Below are 15,603 nucleotides of genomic sequence, written 5' to 3'. Positions count from 1 at the left end.
AGTTGGCGATGAGTTGTCGAGATGCGGGGTATCTTAAAGGGTTTTTTTGAAATGGAGAATAATTCTCATACTGACACGATCTTGGCACCAATTTGGTTAAATTGCTCGTAAAAAGACAACCAATAGGTATTTTGTAAAATATTTTAAACTGTTTTATAGTAAGGTTTAGGGTACGTGTGTGTATCAGTTTTCAGACTTGTATGACAATTCCGAACAAATCGAGTGTTTTTAAATATAAGTTAAAGTTAATAAAAACCACCTATCGACTATTGTAGAATTTTTGCGTTTTCCAGGGTCTACAAAACTGGGACAGCGTGGTTCGTTTTGCACGCTATTTAACTGATCAAATTGGGAATTATTATTTTTCGGTCGCAATCTTTTTGTATAATTAAATTAAAATGGATTCGTCCCTTTAACAAATAAACAAGACAACATTTATTGTTACTTCGATTTGGCTGTTTTCGTCAGCCGCTAACCTTTCCGTTACCAATTTCGCTGGTTTCGAATTTTGTTCCGCTTAATATAATAAAAATAATAATAATAATCAGCTAGGCTAATACCCAAGGCACCACCTTAGGCCCAAGGGTCGCTTCGAACCTCGGTGGGGACTCTTTTCTTAGTATATGGGCTTGGGCTAACAAAAAACCTCGACCTTGGGAAGAATTCCCAGAAAATTGGTCAGAGAAATACTCGCCTATGCAAGTCTCGAAATTCCTCTCTGGGAGAAATTTTCCAGAAACGTCCCAACAAAGTCGTAACAATTCTATTTGAAATCAAGGGTTTTTTCGTTGTTTTCGTTTAACAGGTTTACAAAGTATTTTTTTACAATACAAAAAAAAATGAAATTCAATTACAATAAATTTAAATGGATTTTATATTAAATATACAATATACAGTTATACATTTTGCAATTTCCTACAACTATATTGCAGTTAAATTACGCGAAATGGTAGAAAAGGTCATAATAAAAAGGGGGCAATAAGGCTGAACCGAGGGCTGAACACCCAAAAGTAATTGTATAAATATATATAAATGCTAAGCAAAAAATCTTGAGATGGCGGTTGAGCAATGAGTCACTACATAATAACTCCGGTTTTGAAAGTAAAAGCTTTGAATAGAACAATTCTACAGGAAAAACCCTTTATTGAGACAAGTTTAAACTGAAATTGAACATGAAAAACCCAAACAATCTCCATCAATTTAAAAACCATATCTGAAAGAGTTTACAAATGCAAAATAACTCTATGAATACATCAATCAAATGAGTTGTTTTGAAGTTTATGAAATATAATTTGAAAAGTAAATTAATTGGAAAGAAATAAAAACAGGAAATTTAAATGAACAGTAGCTTTCGTTGGTTTCAAAAAAATGCACAAGTTTTCTTCATGGGGAGGAGCCTTTACCTTGGTCGGGGTGTATGGGTTCCTAAGGACACCCTAATCCAACTCTTCTCTCTTAAAGACTGACGAAATCGGAAATTGGTCGATGAAATCATAGAAAGGCTCTCGTTTAACGCTGCTCACATCGATGTTGGGGCATTCAGAGCCAGAAACCATTTCTCTCTTTATGGTTGTGGGGACTGCGTCAGGTTCGCCAACTTCCGCTTTTACGGCGTGGATGTGGGGCTTTTCAGATAGAGATTCCAACTTCTCCTTCGTCAAACGTCGCAATTGCACAAAACAATACCTCCCGCCCATTTGACGACGTTGTTGTGATTGATGCCCTGGTTTTTGGCGGTGACTGTGCGAAGCGACAATTTGGTTACCAGAAGTACCATGACTTCGAAGGTGACCTTCGAGGGTTTTGCTGGTAGCAAAGAACCAGTCGCAACTGGGGCACTTGTGGACCTTTACCCCTTCAGGATGACGTGCTCTTTCGTGGCGAAGTACAATGTATTTATGTTTGGCCCGATAAAGGCACTTTGAACATCCAAAGGGTTTCTCGTTCGAGTGTCTACTTTTGTGGCTGATCAAATTACCCTTCGTTGCAGATGCGTAGCTACACTGGTCGCAATGAAATTGTTTTTCGCAGGAGTGAGTTCTAAGGTGGACAATCAAATTACTGTTATGTCTAGACGCATACACACACTGGTCACACTGAAATGGTTTTTCGCCGGTGTGAGTTCTTTTGTGGACAATCAAACCACCCTTGCGTGCAGACGCGTAGCTACACTGATCGCACGGAAATGGTTTTTCGCCAGAGTGCGTTCTCCTGTGCCGAATCAAATGATCCTTCTTTGCAGACGCGTAGCTACACTGGTCGCACGGAAATGGTTTTTCGCCAGAGTGCGTTCTCCTGTGCCGAATCAAATGATCCTTCTTTGCAGACGCGTACTCACACTGGTCGCACTGAAATGGTTTTTCGACAGAGTGAGTTCTTTGGTGGACAATCAAATTACTCTTATGTCTAGACGCATACCTACACTGGTCACACTGAAATGGTTTTTCGACAGAGTGAGTTCTTTGGTGGACAATCAAATTACTCTTATGTCTAGACGCATACCTACACTGGTCACACTGAAATGGTTTTTCGCCGGTGTGAGTTCTTCTGTGGACAATCAAATCAGTCTTACGTGCAGACGCGTACCTACACTGGTCACACTGAAATGGTTTTTCACCGGAGTGATTTTTTTTGTGGAGGATCAAAGCACCCTTCTGTGCAGACGCGTACCTACACTGGTCGCACTGAAATGGTTTTACGCTGGAGTGAGTTCTTTGGTGACTAATCAAATTACTCTTATGTCTAGACGCGTACCTACACTGGTCGCACTGAAATGGTTTTACGCTGGAGTGAGTTCTTTGGTGACTAATCAAATTACTCTTATGTCTAGACGCATACCTACACTGGTCACACTGAAATGGTTTTTCGCCGGAGTGGGTTCTTTGGTGGCTAATCAAATCAGTCTTACGTACAGACGCGTACCTACACTGGTCACACTGAATTTATTTTCTTCAAGGCCACTCATTTTGCCACAATCACGCTTTACAAGTTGAATTTTGAATTTTTCTCGCAAATACAACCAAAAAGTATTGTAATGTTCGTTATCGATAAAACCACTTCTAGAAATCCCTGAAAAACAGTAAAATTTAAATAAAAATAAATTTTAAAATATTTCGGTAAAAACGGATTCGGCGGCAAGCCCTCGTAAGAGTAAGATTTCAATGAAAACATTTATGTTCAACTCAGACGAGACAACATTTTTAAAAATCAATGTTGGCTAACACGAGTCAGAAACCGCGTAGATACGTTTCTGTTTCACAGAGTAAATTGCCAAAAATTTCTTATTTATACGTCCATTTACAGGATAACTCCTTTGGTAGGTTTTATCATTTTATTGTAAAATTTTCGTATTTTTAATAAGGTTTTAATTTCATAATTAGCCTAATATTGTTCGCAAATTTTAATTTCGCGACATTTTCGCCTCATTTTGTCGAATCCAAAAGTAAAACTAAACCTCTAGAGTCTAGACTAGTCAAGAATAAAAACCCGGTAATATCACCGGCGCGGCGTCAAAAGCGTGTCAAATGTGACTCCTCTTTTCTCGTTATATCGAGAAAAGAAATTAGTCCAGATATTAAAATGCCAATATTTCCATAAATATCACTGCCCCACAGCCAATTCTTGTCTTATTAATTTGGTTTGTTAATGTAGATTAAGTTGTTAAATTCTTGATATGTTTCACCTGGCGGTTTTGAAAAATGACGTATTTAATTTGATCCTCTATCTTTTATCCAATACTTAAAATCTTTTAATCTTTTCGAAATATGGTAAAAAAATTACTTAAATTATTTTAACTACGCTTATCAATGTAGATTGTTGTATGTAATTATAGATAGGTTTTAAATAATTGAAATAAATAATAATCAAATTAATATCAAACACTTTGCTTATTTTGCAATTGGGACTAATATTTATAAAGACTAATTTTAATTACATTTTGACTGAGTAAATATTATTAGATGCTCTTAATTTTAAGAATTAGTTTGATGATTTCGTTTATTTTCGCTCTCTTATTGCAGCGTTACGAATTGTTTAGTCATGTTTATAATTTTTGTTACATTTGGTTACTTCGGCGCGAGTCTCCTGTATCTCAAAACTTCATTTTGGGAAAACCACCCCTCCGGAACGACGCCGGTTTAAATATCAATATATTTTTCCGATTTGCGGAAAGTATCCGGCTTTTTATCGGAACTTAACAACTCTAGAACTAATTGGGAAAGCGAAAATATGTTATACCACTATATAACTCGTCTATCCTTTCCCGATAAAATGATAACACAGTATTACTAATATTCGGGCATCCTTTTGAATAAAAACGATATTCGTTTACCCAGGATTGGCTAATAGTTTATTTAAATATTGGTAATTTCCATACATATCTTTTGAATTGATCCCAACAAATTGGAAATATTAATCTTGCTTACCTTTATTAAATTAAATTGATGATACTTGGTAGTTAGTAGAGGAATTATTTTTAGAATTAGGATTAATTATCTTTGAAAGCTAACGAGCGACAACATGGTAAATCTGCTAAAATTCCAAAAGTTGTAAAGAAAACATTGTATGATACAGTAGACAACGCGAAAAACTAATTTTTATATATGGACGTATCACACAACCGAACATTTTAAATTGGTTGTCGACAGTAACAAAATAACAGAAATCCATTTCTAATCGACTAAATATTATGCTATCTATTTATTATACCAAAAAAAAGCACACCAATAGATAAATATAATGAAAAAAGTCCAATTATAATGACACTAAAAATAGATGGCGCTATAGTGGTCTTATGATATAGGGTTTCAAAAGCGTTAATTTTTCTCGTGAAAATGAAAAAGGATAAAAATCCAAACTTTAATTTAAATTCAATCAAGTTGAACAGATACGTGTGACCGCAATAGAAAAAACGAATGTACATGATTAAATCTTACCCCTCTATCTACGTAATATTGCCATAATTAAGCGCTCATTGCCAAAGTTCAATTTACTAAAAATTGACATGCACAATGTTATTGGAAAATACACTTTATTATACGTGTTCTATCGAATAGGAGGGGTGGTTATAGCAGAATTATTTTCAGAAAAGTAAGTTAATTTTACTTAAATTTGACACGGTCAAAGTGATTGAAAAAACCCTTAATTAAACATAAATTATAAATACGTGTTCTAGAATGAAATAATTTACGTGGGGGCGGCTATTTCAGAAGAATTATTGACGTTCTAAACTGACCCTAATATGGTGATATCGAAAAAGAACACTACTGCCCTATTTATACTTAAAATTACTCAAATTTTACATGGTCAAAGTGATTGAAAGTACCCTTAAACATAAAGACTTGTTCTATCGAATGAGGAAATATTTTGAAGTGTAAACCCTAAAGTACTGTTTACCAGATTGAAGGGTATATTCTTGATCAGTGCATATTTATTCTTTTTGGGGTAGTTTGTTTTACGTTTAATGAAAAGTTTGTTTTATCTGATATCTTTTTATTATGTAAGATATAAATTGGGGATTTTGTTGAAAATAATTTAATACTCGATTTTTTAAAGTTTAATAACTTCCGCTTTATTTTTATTTATAATTGTTCTAAAAGTCAAATTAATTTAGGCACTTGAAGCTGTAGATTTTGTTATTGAGTGAAACCAAAATTTATTTGTTGGGAAGTGCATCGATAAGAGTGATCGGCGTTCCAGTTGTAGAGTTCTTGGTTGAAGGTTTGTCGATTTATTGAATTTCAAATCTCTGTGGCGAAGGAAGAACAGTCTTTTACCCCTGAGAGATTGACGTCAAAGGTTCTCTTTCCCCCGGTCGCGGGCTCATTGTCTTGATGCTCTCCGATGAAATCGTATTTATTATGAGTACGAAGCTGGACTCGGCATTGGCAATATGGAAACAAATTAACAAATTTCTTTCAGTAGAGGCGTCCACGGTCTGGCTGGAAAAGCTGTGCGTCAAGCCGTCATTTCCGGAGGCAACTTGGCTTCGGGAAATATTTCGATATGGTCCATTTATTTTGATCAGCGCCATATTTTCCGTCATTGTTGGTTCGAAGTCAAGGAACAGCCGATCTCCTCCGATGAGATTGAAGTGCGTCAGGACCCAATCTTGGTCAGTGATGTTGACGAGGCATTTAAATTTGGATGTTTTCCCCGTAGCGTCAACAAAAGGTTGACTTCTTCGTCAGTATGCACTCTATACATCCCATTAAATATACATTAATTTTTAATTTCGTTGTTTCCGAATAAAACGGGAAACTGTAGAATTAAAATTACTCGTACTTAAATGCTTACCCCGACTTTTGATTGTTTCCATCGATATTCTCCCTCTTGCTGGTAGCTAGGAGCAACAAACACAGTACCCCACACAAGGAAAACGCAACCCGTCAAAAGTCGCGCATTTTATCGCTTACAATTTTCATTGGTTAGCCGCTTTAGCGCCTGCTGCCGTCGGAAGGGGAAAATTCTGAAATTGTCTTCCTCCTATCCGTAAAACGTTCAAGGTAAAGGCTCGTCCAATGAAATTTGTACACAACACTGCGCTTGCGTGTTTAAAGAGTAGACGCGTTCCCCTTGTGTTTGTTGCTCTTTGCTAGTAGTGAATGAATGAATGAATGAATGACTTTAATACCGTCCATAAATTACAATGGTCCCTTTTTTAACAGGGAGGAGTCAATGAATCTACCGGTACAATATGGTAAAATACACTGAATAAAAAAAATAAAGAAAACAGTAAAATGTAAACAGATGAATGACATTGTGTCACAGGCGCTGGTCGCCCTCTTACAAGAAGCGCGTTTATTTCCCGTTTCATCGATTTTACCTTAAGTTTTAAAACTGGCTAGGCACGAAGCTTTGCGGGATTACTCGAGCTTAATAGCCGACCTTTCAGAGCTGAAACGATACGTTCAGCACGTGGCAATCAAACCTTATTGAGTAATTTATTTGTGGAATGAATCAAGGCGGCAGGTTCCGTAGCTCAAAAGGTAAATGGCAAGTAGTTTATGTATTGCGCTATTGTGGCGATTCAACCCGCATTGGTAAGACCATTTGATCACCACTTCCACTCGCTGAACTCGTGACTAACGATCAACACGAACATATCCTTTTTAACTTTATCGATAACTTTATTGAAGCCCGAAGGATGTGAAAAAATGATAAAAATCCTCAGTTATTGCGCGCTACATAAGTTTAGTGTTAATTAATTATGTGTTAAAGCCGTCGAATAGGGAGGATCTGAGCGATGATTGGTCCAGATCTTAAACGATATATAAAGGGGAAGCAACTGTGGTTTTTAAAGAAACCAGTTTTTCATTGCGGTACTTGTCACACGATGAAGAACGTCAGCGTGAATGCTAGAAATAGCTTAACAGTCAGTGCAACACGCTAAATCCGACTTCGCGGCCTTCGTAAGAACACACATTTATGTTTTCATTAACTTTGACCGTGTCAAATTTGAAAACAATTTACTAAAATATGGAACGCACGTCCTTGTTATAACTCCGTTATATCGAGATAAAATTATTTTTATTTTTTTTGCTATAAATACCGTTTTATTGGGATCAATGTAGATCATCAAAAATAATTCTGCTATAACCACCCCAAATTAATTTACTTCACTCTTCGATAGAACATGTACAATAACAATATAATAAGGGTTAACTTCCAATACCTTTGACGCGACACATTTGTGTAAATTGAACATAGGTTTGGCAATGAACGCTTGATTATAAGACAGTTACGTCGATAGAAGGGTAAGTTTAAATATTTTATATTTGTTTCTGCTATTTCGGTCACACGTATGTATTAAAATTATTTAAATTTACATTAAAGTTCGGATTAAGATTTCGTTTTCGTAGTGTCAAATTAAAAATTTTCTCCGTGTACCAATCTCGGCATTACGCTGTAAAATACGGGGGAATATTTAAAGCGTAATATATCGGTAACCGCATTCATAATCGTTTCCAATTTTCAATATGTTGAGCAACTCTGACGTAACTAACTAATGGTAAAGAATTAGATTGTGAGCTCTTATACGGCTCGACTTCCAATTTTACTATAATTTAAGTTACTGTCAATTTTACAAACGAGGCAATCAACGCGAGGGGTACTTAAGTATCTTGTTTAGATTTCGACGCTAGCTAGAGAGGGCTAGTACACTTCGAGCCGACACTCGCTTTCAAGTGCTGCCTTGGTTATTATCACGGTCTAATTAAAAATTTGGCTTATGTTCATAAATATTTTTGTACATAGCTAAAGTTACTTTGATTCAGACATCATATTTAAAATATTATAAATGTAAAATTTGTGCAATCAATAATAAATGTAACACAGTCAACGAGATAATTATTTCACTGTATACAACGTTTAAAGATTTCACCGATAAATGAGTAAGGTTTTAGCACTAATATCCATAAATTTATTTTAAAAATAATTTTTTATATTTATTTTAAAAATAATTTTTAAATTTATTTTAAAAATAATTTTTAAATTTATTTTAAAAATAATTTTTAAATTTATTTTAAAAATAATTTTTAAATTTATTTTAAAAATAATTTTTAAATTTATTTTAAAAATAATTTTTAAATTTATTTTAAAAATAATTTTTAAATTTATTTTAAAAATAATTTTTAAATTTATTTTAAAAATAATTTTTAAATTTATTTTAAAAATAATTTTTAAATTTATTTTAAAAATAATTTTTAAATTTATTTTAAAAATAATTTTTAAATTTATTTTAAAAATAATTTTTAAATTTATTTTAAAAATAATTTTTAAATTTATTTTAAAAATAATTTTTAAATTTACTTTAAAAATAATTTTTAAATTTATTTTAAAAATAATTTTTAAATTTATTTTAAAAATAATTTTTAAATTTATTTTAAAAATAATTTTTAAATTTATTTTAAAAATAATTTTTAAATTTATTTTAAAAATAATTTTCAAATTTATTTTAAAAATAATTTTTAAATTTATTTTAAAAATAATTTTTAAATTTATTTTAAAAATAATTTTTAAATTTATTTTAAAAATAATTTTTAAATTTATTTTAAAAATAATTTTTAAATTTATTTTAAAAATAATTTTTAAATTTATTTTAAAAATAATTTTTAAATTTATTTTAAAAATAATTTTTAAATTTATTTTAAAAATAATTTTTAAATTTATTTTAAAAATAATTTTTAAATTTATTTTAAAAATAATTTTTAAATTTATTTTAAAAATAATTTTTAAATTTATTTTAAAAATAATTTTTAAATTTATTTTAAAAATAATTTTTAAATTTATTTTAAAAATAATTTTTAAATTTATTTTAAAAATAATTTTTAAATTTATTTTAAAAATAATTTTTAAATTTATTTTAAAAATAATTTTTAAATTTATTTTAAAAATAATTTTTAAATTTATTTTAAAAATAATTTTTAAATTTATTTTAAAAATAATTTTTAAATTTATTTTAAAAATAATTTTTAAATTTATTTTAAAAATAATTTTTAAATTTATTTTAAAAATAATTTTTAAATTTATTTTAAAAATAATTTTTAAATTTATTTTAAAAATAATTTTTAAATTTATTTTAAAAATAATTTTTAAATTTATTTTAAAAATAATTTTTAAATTTATTTTAAAAATAATTTTTAAATTTATTTTAAAAATAATTTTTAAATTTATTTTAAAAATAATTTTTAAATTTATTTTAAAAATAATTTTTAAATTTATTTTAAAAATAATTTTTAAATTTATTTTAAAAATAATTTTTAAATTTATTTTAAAAATAATTTTTAAATTTATTTTAAAAATAATTTTTAAATTTATTTTAAAAATAATTTTTAAATTTATTTTAAAAATAATTTTTAAATTTATTTTAAAAATAATTTTTAAATTTATTTTAAAAATAATTTTTAAATTTATTTTAAAAATAATTTTTAAATTTATTTTAAAAATAATTTTTAAATTTATTTTAAAAATAATTTTTAAATTTACTTTAAAAATAATTTTTAAATTTATTTTAAAAATAATTTTTAAATTTATTTTAAAAATAATTTTTAAATTTATTTTAAAAATAATTTTTAAATTTATTTTAAAAATAATTTTTAAATTTATTTTAAAAATAATTTTCAAATTTATTTTAAAAATAATTTTTAAATTTATTTTAAAAATAATTTTTAAATTTATTTTAAAAATAATTTTTAAATTTATTTTAAAAATAATTTTTAAATTTATTTTAAAAATAATTTTTAAATTTATTTTAAAAATAATTTTTAAATTTATTTTAAAAATAATTTTTAAATTTATTTTAAAAATAATTTTTAAATTTATTTTAAAAATAATTTTTAAATTTATTTTAAAAATAATTTTCAAATTTATTTTAAAAATAATTTTTAAATTTATTTTAAAAATAATTTTTAAATTTATTTTAAAAATAATTTTTAAATTTATTTTAAAAATAATTTTTAAATTTATTTTAAAAATAATTTTTAAATTAACTTGTATTTTTTTTGTCACAAATTTTCACAGATAAATTATACTTTTTGCTAAAATAACCTCCAAAAGAAAATTTTCCCCGTCTGGAACTTAGTAATTCGCAGGTACCGTTAAATAGATATTATTCCATGTCAATTAACACTTTGGACGAGGCAAATTTTGCATTATTTATTATTTCGTACCGATTTGTATTTTTAGAGCTTTTTCCCTTGAAATTCGATATTTTCCGGGTTTAATTTTTGAAAATAACCTTGATAAGACCCGACGTGAAATAGTTGCCTACCATATCTAACCTAATCCAACCTAATCTAACCTAACCTAACCTAACCCAACCTGAACTAACCTACCCGAAGTGAAAACGAACCAGATTTAAATTTCCCGTTCAACCGAATCCCGCTATGTTGGGCTATAAACGAAAATACGTGTCGGTTCAATGGGATTCGATCGAACGGGATTCGGTCCAATAGTATACAACCAAATTAGACTTTTAATTTTGAAATTTTATAATGTAAAAATGTTTTAATTTTAGCCATTTATGTATTCTAACACGTATTTAATTCATCAGACGTAATCATTACGTAATCAGACGTAAATAAACCGAAGTTATCAGACGGCTATATTCCCCAAACTGGATTACGTTTTCTTTATGCGCACATATATACGTTTCGCGTATCTTACTGAACTTTAAATTTACTATTTTATTTATTTGAATCCTCATGATGTCATGAAATTCATTATTAAAAACTAATTGTGACAACTGAACCCACGAGGAAAAATAGACATATTAGGGTTAGTGTAGCTTAATTATAGCGTTATTACGTCGGTAGAGGGGTAAGATTTAATCATTTATATTTGTTTCTGCTAATGCTGTCACACATAGGCCTACCTGTTAAACTTGATTTAATTTATATTAAAGTTTGGATTTGTGATCTTTATTTTATTTTCTCAAGGAAAATTCCAAATTTACGCTTTTGGAACCCTATTTCATAAAACAACTATAGCACCATCGGTTTTAGTTTTCTAAAATTATTATTTATTTTTATTGTATTTGTCTATTGGTGTGCTTTTTATATTGTTATAATCAAAAGTTAAAATAATACTTTGTCAATTATACAATTATTTCCGTTATTTGTTAACTGTTTGGTTGTTTACTTACGTCCATATATAACATTTGGGTTTTCGCGTAGCTTACTGTATCCTTCAATTTTTCTCTACAAATTTTGGAATTCTTGTATATTGATAGTTTGATACTGGTGACTCGCGCGTTAACTTTCAAAGATAACTACTCTTAATTCTAAAAACATTACATCTACTAAAACAAAGTATTATCAATTTCTGTGATAAAGGTAAGCAAGATTAATATTTATAATTTGTTGGGATCAATTCAAAAGATATGAATGGAAATAAACAATATTTAAATAATATTGTAGCTTACACTTGGTAACGAATATCGTTTTATTCTAAAGATGCAGTAGGATCACTGTGTTGTCATTGTTAGCGTGAAAAGATTGACGAGTTATCTGCTGGCTTAAAAATATTTCCGCTTCCCACAGTTAGTCTTAGAGTTATATACAGTGGTGTAGTCGGGCCAGGGCGGGGCAGGGCGTCGCCCCGGTGCATTTTTCAAAAGCAGGGTCCCGCCCCACCTTGGTTTTTCCATTTTTCCAGGGCGCGCCCTGCCTCTTTTTTTCAACTTGCCAGGGCGCGCCTTGCTTCTATTTCGTAAACCATTTTTCTCGAATAAAGGGTGTGTGAATATATGATAAATTTTGCCCGCAGAAAAATACCATAGCAATCGACCATATTCCTATTTACGCCAAGCGGTGAAAAGGGGGAAGCTTATCGGGGGACAATGGAGTTTTTGTGCGGGCCTAGTAGGTTCAGAGGGCTCTGACCGATTATTGAGTAGTCTCTGATCGTAGATTGTTAAAATGGCGGCGTAGTTACACTCGACGTTTGTTTTGACAGTATTTTCGACTGTTTCCATTACAAATTTTTGTCGTACGATAAAGATAAGTTATTTATTTTATTCTTTTATACTTGCACTTTACTTGGAATAAGATTCTAGGGTGAAATTCGATTTCTATCGTTTTCCCCAAGGTATTTTCCTTAAGCCTAGGCAAATATTGCATGAACTAAAGGGTTATTTAAGCTTGGATTTTTAATAGGACTACTATTATTATAAAACCCTTTTTGTCTTATTAAAAATTGCAAACTTGTCTAAGGTATTTTGCAATGTTGCAGAATGGTTAAAGTATGCTGTGTGGTAGGATGTCATGGCGACACCAGGGAACAGTCCACAAAATCATTATTTCTTTCAGTTTCCAACTGACGAAGATGTTAGAATGAAATGGGCAGAAGCGTGATAATGTAGCCATACAACAACTGGTGTTTTGCACAATACATATTTTATTAAAAAGTTAATGTGGTAGAGAGATATTTAAAAAAATTTGAGAAATCAGAATTTAAGTTTCGATTTTTTTACTATTTTCAAATATTGTGATACTATGTACAAAATGAAGCAAAATAAAATATTTAATTTTCCAAATGTATATTTAATTTACTTTAATAAATTACAATGAAAAATTCCTCCATAGGAGTAATTATCTTGTTGGACCACATTTAACATTCGCTATCTCATCAAGCACTTCTTTAGTTTTACCCTCCTGGCCAATGTATGATACGGAGGCTGCCTCGGGCAACGAAAATTGGTAGAAAGCACAAAATTGTTCATAGGATGGAAATCCAATATAAAATGTAATTGTTTTATCGCTGCATAGAAATTTATTTTAAGTCAATTTCCCCTTTTTAACTCAGTTTGAAAAACAAATTGGTACTTTAAGTTGTCAGTGATATAGTACTATAGTCAGATCCAATACTACTTATTGGGAATCAATAATTGGTTCTTCAGCTTGTGGGATGGGATTTTCCAAGTCCTTGATCATCACTACTGCCCGTTTGTAAAATATACTTATCGGTCATGCTAGTATACACATAAGAATGTTCTTTCAAAGCTTTGCTGTAGTGTTCGGCTGCCAGAGAATAAGTGTGGTCTGAATGTTGCTCAGTTTCAGTATTTTCAGTTGACCAGGGAAATATCGGTAGTGTAGCATAGTGTTTCAGAATGGGTATCTTTCCAACACCAAATGATCAAACACGAGTTTTCTTCAAAATGTATCAAACAAACTATTTTGTAGTTCTTTATATCCTAAGACTGTTTTTGACAGCTTTTGCCCATTTCATCCTAACATCATCATCACTTAGAAACTGAAATAAATTTAATAATTTTGTTACACAGCATTCTTTAACTATTCAGAAAAATATCTAAGATTTAAATATTTCAAAGATCTTAAGCCCAAAATAGCTTAGTTTAAAAAAAAACTTAATGTGCGATTTTGAATAAAACGAAAAGGGTTTTATAGTGGCTTTAATAATTCTATTTCATAATTTAATTTAAATTATGAAATAGAATTAATAAAGCTGTTTTGGGCTTAAGATCTTTGAAATATTTAAATCTTAAGATATTTTTCTGAATAGTTAAAGAGTAAAATTTGATTTATATCGTTTTTTCCCCCGAGATATTTCCCCTAAGCCTTGGCATATAATGCATTAAATAATTTAATTTAAATTATTTAATGCATTATATGCCAAGGCTTAGGGGAAATATCTCGGGGGAAAAAACGATATAAATCAAATTTTACTCTAGAATTTTTTCCAAGTGAAGTGCAAGTATAAAAGAATAAAATAAATAACTTATCTTTATCGTACGACAAACATTCGTAATGGAAACCGTCGAAAAAACTGTCAAAACAAACGCCGAGTGTAACTACGCCGCCATTTTAACAATCTACGATCAGAGACTACTCAATAATCGGCCAGAGCCCTCTGAACCTATTAGGCCCGCACAAAAACTCCATTGTCCCCCGATGAGCTTCCCCCTTTTCACCGCTTGGCGTAAATAGGAATATGGTCGATTTGATTAATTTAAAATTAAATTTGAGAGAATGGTGGGGAATAATTCATTTAATAAAAATGTAACTCAATAAAGGTACGGCCAATTAATCAATACGGGAGCAAAGTGTGGGAAAGTACTATATAAAGCAAAATTTCTTCCCACTAAGTGTCCTTGATTGTCTTTCGCTACGTGAAACACGAATAAAAAATAATGTAAGTATTGGGTTATGTTATAAATTGTATTGGAATTTGTTTTAATTATTTAGCTTTTTTATTATTTATCGAAGGTCGGGAGAGAAGTCGTGTATTCTTGAAGTTAACTTTCTTAGAGCACGCGGCGAATACATCTTAAAAGAACTCGCTTACGTTATTGTGGAGACGGAAGAAAATGGCGTATACACTTTCAAGCCCCCGTTCCCATATCACGAGCTGGAGAGTCAAGACAAAAAACCATGTTCCTGGATATCTCGCAGTATCTGCGGTTTACTGTGGAACGACGGTGACCATCACACGCGTGAATTAAAAGACATTATCTCTCTCATCCCGGGGAAAGCCTCGAAGTTCTACACTAAAGTCGAGCAAAAGTCCTCAATTCTAGCGAAATATTTCAATAAAAAAATTATCAATATTGAGAACTTGAGCTGACCAAGGTTAGATCAATTGTTGGACTCATGCCCTCTGACCTTTTAAATATCATTTCAACAATTCAAATTGTGCATTGTTCAAAGCCTGTAAATTATCTGTATGGAAAAAACATTGTTTTCAGCGAATAATTTTTTTGATCAGAAACTATTTCTTTATTCCTAAATCACCAATACTTATATATGAAATTAGAATTAAAAAAAACATTGGAGTATCTCACTAGACATAAAAAGCAAATTATATATAGTATCAATAACTTTGATTCTTTCTAATGCTACCACTTAAGCCTCGATTACACTTACACCTTCGTAACCACCTCCGATTTTTAGCGAGTGTTGAAAACCAGTAACGTAGCGCTTCAAAGCGCTTTGAAGGGTTTTCATGGTGTAAGTGTGACCGAGGCTTTAATGTCGCCAGGGAAGAGAGTGCTTAGTCTCGAGGGTTCTATTACAAATTGTTTAATAAGAAAATAATCAACCTAAATTAAAAGCTTTTATAATTCCGAGATCATTTGTCGTCATA

The 15,603-nt window shown here is 30.3% G+C and overlaps 2 protein-coding genes across 4 annotated transcripts in view; both read right to left on the bottom strand.

Moving 5' to 3' along the window:
* Positions 1-15,603, bottom strand: part of LOC149951735 (uncharacterized) — a 52,227-nt gene that overhangs the window by 18,569 nt on the left and 18,055 nt on the right. The gene's annotated exons all lie outside the window — the stretch shown is intronic.
* On the bottom strand, positions 1,135-15,464 carry LOC149951737 (uncharacterized). The gene is made up of 2 exons (XM_090169655.1): positions 15,384-15,464; positions 1,135-2,936 (listed from the first exon to the last, which is right to left on the bottom strand). The coding sequence occupies exons 1-2, from the start codon at positions 15,462-15,464 to the stop codon at positions 1,437-1,439; spliced, it is 1,581 nt and encodes a 526-aa protein (XP_090025781.1). The 3' UTR covers positions 1,135-1,436.

The sequence above is a fragment of the Leiobunum rupestre genome, chromosome 3 (assembly GCF_980474605.1).
Source record: "Leiobunum rupestre chromosome 3, qqLeiRupe1.1.hap1, whole genome shotgun sequence".
NCBI lineage: Eukaryota > Metazoa > Arthropoda > Arachnida > Opiliones > Sclerosomatidae > Leiobunum > Leiobunum rupestre.
Note: the sequence above shows the minus strand (reverse complement) of the source record. Positions and strands in the feature narration are given on the sequence as shown.